Consider the following 9855-nt stretch of genomic DNA (forward strand, 5'->3'; position numbering starts at 1 on the left):
TCATCTATGTTATTGGGAGTAGCCCTACTCCCAATAACATAGATGATATGAAATTGGATGATATGAAATTGGGAGATGACCAATTTCATATCATCTATGTTATTGGGAGTAGCCCTACTCCCAATAACATAGATGATATGAAATTGGGAGATGACCTTGATAACTTTGCTAGAACCCTCAGAATCAAAGAATATTTTGGTAACAAGGATAAAGAGGTGGATAATGAGGAGGACACAGACACGTCTGACTCGGAGGAAGAAATCATAATTCCGCATTTTAAAAAGAAGAGTTCATGGATTCCAAAACCTAGTAAATCTGCTACACTGGAAGATGTTATCGACAAAATCAAATCGGATGTTGTTCATCTAGCTAGCAACAAGTACTCGTCATTTTACAACACCTCTCCTGACGAGAAAAAAGCCATACAATCGCTGAGAAACCGAGATGCTATTGTGATAAAACCAGCAGACAAGGGCAGTGCCGTTGTGATAATGGACAAAGCTAACTACATCGCGGAAGCAGTGCGTCAGCTCTCTGATGAGAGATTTTATAAGAAGCTAGACTATGACCCTACTTCCGAGTTTAGCTCCAAAATTATCACTGCGTTACAAACCATGTACAATGACGGTCACATAGATGAGGATACAATTGATTATTTAAAGCCAGAGAATGCCAAGCCTGGTCGATTGTATCTTCTTCCCAAAATACACAAGGTTAACAACCCTGGTAGACCCATTGTATCCGCAAACGGCCATCTGACTGAGAAAATCTCGGAATTCGTCGATTTTCATTTAAGATCTCATGTAGAAAATCTTCCTTCCCACATTCAAGACACTACAGATTATCTTCGTAAAATGGAATCCATGAACCCTCTTCCTCCGGAAACCCTCCTTGTCACTTTAGATGTCACCTCATTGTATACCAACATACCTCATGATGACGGCATACAATCTTGTAGGGAAATATGGGACTCGCGCAACATTTTAGAACCACCTACTGAATGTTTAGTCCAGCTGCTTACTCTGGTCCTGAAATGCAACAATTTCACCTTTAATGGTGAGCATTACCTTCAAATTAACGGGACAGCGATGGGGACGAAAATGGCACCGTCTTACGCCAATATTTTCATGGGCAAATTAGAAAAACAAATTATTGCAACATCTTTATCCAAACCTTTGTCTTGGTTCCGTTTCATTGATGATGTTGACATGAAATGGATTGAATCTCAACAAAAACTGGATGATTTCATCAGACATGCAAACAACGCCCACCATTCAATTAAATTTACGTATGAAATTTCCGACTCTAAGATATCTTTCTTAGACACAACCACATCTATAAAGGACGGTGTCATATCAACAGACCTCTACTGTAAACCCACAGATAAACATCAATACCTTTCTCCCCAAAGCTGTCACCCAAAACACTGTACAAAAAGTATCCCGTACAGTCAAGCTCTCAGAGTCAAGCGGATTTGCTCCTCTGAGGAGGCTGTCACGAAACGGTTACAGGAACTTCGCGGATTTTTGACAAAACGAGGTTATAAGAAATTGGACATAGATAAGGGGTTTGCGCGCGCTAACAATAACAGCCGCAATGACCCCTTACAGTACAAACGGAAGAGGCGCAGCAAAATAGTCCCGTTTGTTCTTACATACAATCCAGCCTTTAATAACCTTTCACGTTTGATCCGTGCCAATTGGCAAACTATTGCCAAACACCCTAAATTATCCAAGATCTTTCCCAATCCTCCTGTCTTAGCTTTTCGGAGACCAGCAAGTCTGAAAGACTTATTTGTTAGAGCTGACGTTTCCTCAAATAAAAGCTGTTCAACTGCAGGATGGTGCAAGTCATGTGGTAACAGACGTTGCCTGACTTGTCAACAAATACTGAATACTCAAACATTCACTTGCCACTCGACTGGGTCTGTGTACACTATATATTGCAATGTAACTTGCAAAACCCAGAATGTTGTATACCTCCTTCAGTGTCGATGTGGCATGCAGTATGTTGGCGAGACAGAGCAGCCATTTAACAAACGCATGAATGGTCATCGAAGTGACTACACTTGCAAGCCCGACCTACCCGTAAGTCGTCATTTGAGATCACCTGGACACACAAAAGCTGATCTCAAAAACCTTACCATCACGATCATAGACCACAACGAGTGTTGGTCGAAGGTCGACAGAGTCGCTCGGGAAAGATTTTGGATAAGAAAGTTACGGACAGTCTCCCCAGAGGGCATAAATGAAAAAACATAGAACGAGTCCCTCATTTTCCTGTGACCACCTGTTTTAAACAACGCCGGATTTAGTACTGGCTTTACAGTTCGAAATTATTTTTAAAATTACCGTTTAAATTACAGGTTTTCATTGATTCGGGATGATGTATAAGTACGTTGCCACGTTTAATTATTTAAGCTCAATATACAAAACTTATTTTTTCAATCACTATTAGACTGCTATTCGTTTGGAAGGCTTTAATATGTAGTTTCCGTTGTAATTGCCCTACCGTTGTCTAATTTATACCATCCTGGATCGGTAAGGACATTTTTGATTATTTTGATTTTTTTGTTTGAGGACTGCCCTCAATGCAGTTATTACATCTCAACTGTCACATCCTTTGGAAATCTAAAGTTGTGCCATTTCACATCGTAAATAACTATTTTTATTTTTGGCATATTTCTGTAGTCTTTGCGGTGTGTTTGGAAATTTTAAAATTGTTCCAGCGTTCGCTTAAATTGTATAAATCAAGATTTTGATAGAGTCTCAATTTGAATTGACATGATTCATTTGACATCGTGCTATTATTGAAGAAGGATATCTGTTATCCGAAATATCTAATATTTGTATATTTTATAGTTATTTTATGGTGATGTTGTACCCTTTTTGACTTGTTATATATTATATTTTGTAGTGTACAGAATCATATTACATGATCCATCGCCTTGTAAGATTGATCGTTGACTATTTATTCAGTCATTTTATATATATATATATATATACAACTCGTCTAAACATCAACCCAACAATGTTAAATCTGTAAATTTTCTTTCGCAAATTTTTTTGTCCTTCCCTCGCCGGGATTCGAACCCATGCTACTGAGATATCGTGAAACCAAATCGCCTGCACTTTAACCGTCCCACTAGACCACACGACCACCTGGGCTTCATAAAATAAAGCTTTCGGTGGCCGGGTGTTTCCTTTCCACGTCAGTTTTAATCTAGTGTCGTTCAACAGTACATGGTATATAAGGCATGGAGATGTTATTCTAACAGATCAGCTAAATTATCTCTAGTAAAGGATCCTACAAATTATAGTAAGATACAGTCACAGAAAATAATTATATTTATAAGTACGTCAGAGCCAGTAACAACTCTACAACAGATTTATCCATCGGATCACCAGCAGTGATGGTGATACATGGCTGTGGACAATCTGTATATACAACTCATCTAAACATCAACCCAACAATGTTAGATCTGTAATTTGCTTTCGCATTTGTTATTCCCTCGCCGGGATTCGAACCCATGCTACTGAGATATCGTGACACCAAATCGCATGCACTGTAGCCGTACCACTATACCACACGACTACACGACCACCTGGGCTTCATAAAATGAAGTTTTTGGTGTCCGGTTGTTACTTTTCCACGTAAATATATATATATATATATAACTCGTCTAAACATCGACCCAACAATGTTAGATCTGTAGATTTGCTTACGCAAATTTGTTTTTATGTTTTCATTCTACTATTCTTATATTAGTGCAGTTCAAGTGCATGGTAGACACTCTTCTGTAATAATTTGATATTTTTCATAGATTAGATTTGAGTAGGCATTAATATTTTCCAGCAAAACGTTCTTGAGATATTCTGCAGCATGCGGTAAAACAATTAAGCACTGACAAAATGACTTATCTAATAATGATTAAATTTTGTTGATAGTCATATATCATGTATATGATATTTTGGTTCCCATTTTTTTTGTTTCTATACATGCATATACATAAGGTTTTTTTCAATATTTTTCTTTTATGCTAGAATGGTTACTGATGGTAGGTTGGACCACCCTGACACAGGCTAATTTTGTAATGTGTTTTGTTGGTTGCTGTTCATCATATATTTTTTTGTTTGTATTTTGTGTATACTAGTATAAATCAATTTTTCATCACTGTTGGGTTTCTCGTCTGAATATTTTACATTAACTGTGTTAGAAGCATCATTACAGACTGAGCCTTTTTTAGGGTGCTCATTATGAAGTTTTAGTTTTTGGTCATTGTTGAAGGGTATGCGGTGACCTTTTATATAGTTACTAACAAGTAAATCACTTTGTCTACATGGTTTATGGTTGATAGTCGTCTTATCGAAATTCATCGTTTCATACCAAATCTCCTTAGGCCAAAATAAAAATTATGTTTGTTTCCCCTCCCCCACCCGGGTAAAAAATAAGCCCCCTGACCCTAAACAAATCGAAATTATTTTTCTTTCCCAAAAATAATCTTTTCTATTTTTGAAAAGTGTTGAAGGCAAGAGGATTGATTATCTCAATAAAAACACTCAAATTGAGCACAAACAACTCAAAAGATGCGCTGACTGGACCAGTCGAACCATTAATGTGACCATGCTATGACAGCCAGTTAAATAAATAATTTAACCTGCCTTCCTGGTCTGTTGACAAAGGGTAGACCTTGGAGATGAGAAACAGACATTCTTTTAAATGTGGCCTTATTCATAATTTTGTTTATTGAAACTCTGTAATAAGAAGATTTCACTAGTCTATAAGTACACATAAAATATACATTATCAATAATCCATTAAAATGTGCAGTCAAAATAACCATGCCAGACAGACATGACATATAATGTAAACTTTACAGTTTTTCCATACCCCAAATTTATGGTTAACCGTTGATAGTAACAGAGAAAACGACTAAACATAAAAACCATGAAAATGGTGTCATTGTCAGATGAACCCAGACAATCAAAAATGTCAAATCTTTATTATAATGCCAAAAATAGTATTCCAATACATGAACAATGTAGCTTATAGCATCTGCGAAACATTGATGACCTTCTGCTGCTGTCTGCTCTGTGGTCGGGTTGTTGTCTTTTTGGCACATTCCCCATTTCCAGTCTTCATTTTTTACAAAGTATCTGAGAAACAAACCTAATCATGTTAACATTGTACTAAACTGAAAAAAACCTTAATCACTTATACATGAAATGAAGTGAAACTCAGGTCAATCCAACCTAATAGACAAGTAGACCTTGCAAGATACTCATATATACAAAAAATGTATCCAATAGCACAGGATCAGATTCCCCTATGCTACGCGGCATCCAATGAGATGCAGATTTTATAGATATTCTTATCTCTGAAAACCCGGATTTTGCGGACATACACTCAGCATGATTGTATTACTTTAACTTATAAAATGTACAGCAGTAATACTTATCAATTTCTAAAATTGGAAAGTAAAAATTTACATTGTGTTAAACTACATTAATATATGATGATAAATAAATTGTGACGAAAAAGTGTTTAGTTAGTTTCCTTGCCGTGAAACAACTTGAACTCAAGTGTGTATTCTTGTGTTCGTGCTGTGTTGTTTGTTGTCTACGTTTCACTGGCACACGGACGACAAATGCCAAGTATACTCTTTTACAGGGTTACCCTAAAAATCTCCGGTAGCGTGATTAAGGGAATTCTGGTCACATAAATACATATATTGATCCTGGTGTAGTCTGAACGAAGTCTTGCAAGTCAACATTAAAACAAAGTCGATTAAAAGTTCAATACTGTATTATTCAAAATACAAATTATATGTAACAGTAATACAAGTTTACATTATCTCAACTGCAGGCTCAACAATACGGTGGTATAATCATAAATCGTGTGTACACACCTCTCATACACACAATCGTCTCTCCTCGTATATCGTATCCCTCTCACTACCTATTTCTCTCTTTTATACTACTTTAATTACCTGATTACAATATGGTTTAATGACTCTGAACAAAGAAATATTCTAGAGGAGCTATATAACAGGAGCCCGGAGCTAAGGTCAACCGAAGCTGAGGTCAACTGAGGCACCTGTATAAACAAGGAACCAGCTTAATAACATGATTGATTTGACATTTAACAAGTACACTCTTATTGAAGCGATATAAATAGATCGTAATGAATTACTTTATAACGATTAATTAGAATAAGAATACACACTTGAGTTCAAGTTGCATCGCGCCAAAAAACCCGACTTAACACCTTTTCGTCACATTGTGGATTATTTTGCTTACTCTCGGTAGCGGCCTCGTCGCATTAGAATGCATTTATTTTCCTAACAAATGGGTTGTACAGAAGTCTCTGGAATATGTTAGGACTGAACCTGGAATGCCCTATGACTCAGAGGATACGCCCTCGTACTGAGCCCTAGGCCTAATCAAAGGCACATGGAGCTTGGGTTACCCGGTCAAACATCGGAAAACATGGGCTTATCACAAGGACATGTTCAATTACCAGAGACTGATAGTCGGAAAAATGAATGTACTGATATAAACGAAACTGCTACGGAATACCCGAAACGTGGTGTATCCGTGGAAGGAACCTTCCTCAATCTAATGAGTATCCAGTTCGGAGGACTTTTTCCAGAGCAGGGAATGATGTTTGGAATGAGTTTATTCAATACTTCTGAAATATATCAGATTTAAATGTATGGTCCTATTTAGTATACTTAAGGTAACACGATACCGAATGACGTTTACACATACATGACATTTGTAACGGTAACATTTGCCGAGAGTTTTAATGCAATACGTAACGGTTAACTTTTCGACATAGATGATCATAGATTGCTTTATCGTTTTCCGGCAATTCTACTACTCATTGTTAACCTTTAAAAATGTATTACATGTTTTACTTTAATTTATATTCTGGTTCTTTTTAAATATTTAAGCATCTGCACGATTTCTCTATATAATTATTATGTTCTTATGCGAAATAGACTGAGTGTTATCACTTTTATTTTATTCTTAGTTTATTTATGCAATAAATACTTTTGCATGATACACGCCGTATCGAATTTTGTTTTGAAAATAAACGAATGTGTAAAAAAAACTGGAATTGTCCAACTATTAATTAGTGTGAAAATGCTCGGGCAAAATGAAAAAAAAAGGAAATTTATCTGGATGAGAATACGGATAGAATAAGGCGAAAAAGCACAATACAAGCAGACTTTGAAACTCACACAAAAAATAGTTTGTTAGTATAGAATGTAAAAAAGGTGGTTTAACTTGGTTATTTTGCCGAATAACATTCCAAGTGTAAACAATCTCATTGGTCTGTACAGAGTAAATCCGATATAGTTTCGGAAACATTTTTAAAATAAAGTGCTAGCTTTGTAATATTATAGACTAAGTCTACACGGGACAGACAGCATAATATATCCTCATGTTCCAGTGCCAGTCCAAATTTTCTCAAACATCTTCCTGGATCGCCCCTATTACGAAACCTATCTAGTAAATAGTGTAAACTTGTATGGGTCCTGAACATACATGAAATATTTTCCACTGGACGTTAAGCAACCAAAAATCAATCCTGCAATTTACAATCGTCACTTGAAACTTTAGTTGTTAAAATTTGAATCATTGCCTCTAAATTTTCAAAGACATTGACAAAGTTTATGAGTATTTACGCCATCAGAAATATCTACGTTATCATTTGCTAATTATGGAAGTGGGGTAGCATGAAACTTTATTTGTAAAAGTACAAGTACAAATAAAACCAAAAAATATATTGAACATGTAATTTGTACAGCAGTTGGCTGTTAGGATGATAAATAGAGATATGGAGTATGCATTTAACGACATCAAAACAAAAGACATCAAGCAAATTGTGACTAATTGTAATTGTAATTGTATCTTTTTTTTCTAATTTGTAGTTTAAGTAAATATTGGTCCTCTAAATTGGAAAAAAATATAATTATCACAGTAATATTTCAGTCTCCTAGTACATATATGTTGAAGTCCTCAAATCTTTAGAAAATATGTTCTTCTAAAGAATATTCAAATCATAACGAAATAAGGAGGTACGGTAAATTTGCCAATTACTCAACTTTCCACCAAAAACAAAATGACGGAAAGGTTAGCTTGCTTACATTTCTAAGTTTCATTTCAGATCTCCAAATTACCTTTCAATTATATGAACTGCATATTCAAAAATATGTTTTGTCACCAAAATCCAAATAGAGCACGTATGTCATCATATTGTTTTATCCGTGTCCGTTCTACCGCCAATCCCGCACTTGGTGTATATAGGGTTTATACGGCTTATTATTTAAGACTACAGTATTTTTGCGTCAGGTTTAAAATTATGTACCTGGTGTTACTACTCATATTAAAGGTGCGCATATTGTCTGGATTTTTTCTTTATTTTTTGTTAATGACAGGTTGCTGGATAAGGCGTTTTGATAAAAAATAAACGGCACACAGACTCCGACTTACATCTCCTACATGATGAATTTCAAGCTGGAACTTTTATATTTCGTATTTGAAGTTTGTTTTACCTATAAAGAATGCATATTATGATTTCAAGATTTGTTTCGTAAATAATTTTCAACAAGTGACACTGTTCAACATTGTGAAATATTGCATACAGTTTGCAAGGTTTGTTCGACTTGCTGAGCAACCAACTCATACATTTACACAACGCAGACTACACCAAACTAATGTATGTAGCAAGTCAAGAAAATGACGGTTGTTTATCATTTTTTTTTTATGTATTTGAGCTTTATATGATTTCGTCATTTGATAAGTGACTTTTAAATTTTGAATTTTTCTTGGAGTTTTTATTTTTTTTATTTTTAAGAATGTGTATTTTATCAGGATCATCATTTTTCCTCATAATATTCACAACAAACAGAATGTTAAACCTTTTTTGACTGTTGCATCAAATGAGTCTTTTATTCTAACAACTGTTTTCAAACTTGTATTATATCGTTCCGAACATGCATGAACTATTTGCCACTGAACGTTAGACAATAATTAAAAACTGGGCAATTCTAAAACAGTTAACTGAATCAAATTTTTAAAGTACTCTATTTCTGCATGGATGAAACAAAGACACCTCCATTGTCTTAAATGATGGAGTTAAAAACTCAGTAGTTCAAAGGAATCACACGTGAAATTTTTCATGTTATTTTCCCATGAACTTTACAAAAATATGAAGGTATTTTTCATGATTTTAATTAAATTCTAAAATAAAGATATTATTTGAATAATCTTTTTTTTTAAAAAATACGTGAACTTAACGTGTACCAAATTTCGGTGATTTATGCATGACCGATTATCGTATACGATTCACGTGGAACCAACCAGTTCAAGCTCATTTTGTTGTAAAAATCAGACGAGATGATTAATGTTAATTCATGTTAGTGAAATTTCCAGGTACATGACAAAATAAACTATATCAGCAGAATTGCATATTGCATTACTAGCAAATTTAATTTACGAAACCCGACAGCGGAAATGAAAAATAAGATAAACACCATTCAGATCCCGACACATACTTTTGTTTTCCATATATCTGAATAGTCAACAACGTCAAACGTGTTAGTCCATTTCTAAGGGTATCAATCAACTTTGAAGCCATTTATCTCAAAAACAAGGATGGTGACCTATGAGTTTCTATACATGTATGGATTTAGTATGCAATTCTGAATACTGTGGATTCATTTTTATTCGTGGTATACCAATTTTCGTGCGTTTCGTGGGTCACAGCAAACCACGAATTTAAGAATTCAACGAAGAATAATCCCGAGAAAAGAGTATGGAGTCGGATGTTTATTTCCGGTTATTTT

General features: G+C 35.1%; 1 protein-coding gene across 1 annotated transcript; it reads left to right on the forward strand.

The window, feature by feature from the left end:
* The first annotated feature begins 47 nt into the window (after positions 1 to 47).
* LOC139500555 (uncharacterized) lies at positions 48 to 3413 on the forward strand. Its single transcript, XM_071289304.1, has 2 exons — positions 48 to 1288; positions 3278 to 3413. The coding sequence occupies exons 1-2, from the start codon at positions 48 to 50 to the stop codon at positions 3411 to 3413; spliced, it is 1377 nt and encodes a 458-aa protein (XP_071145405.1).
* The last annotated feature ends 6442 nt before the right edge of the window (positions 3414 to 9855 follow it).

This window comes from Mytilus edulis, chromosome 13, assembly GCF_963676685.1.
Source record: "Mytilus edulis chromosome 13, xbMytEdul2.2, whole genome shotgun sequence".
Taxonomy (NCBI): domain Eukaryota; kingdom Metazoa; phylum Mollusca; class Bivalvia; order Mytilida; family Mytilidae; genus Mytilus; species Mytilus edulis.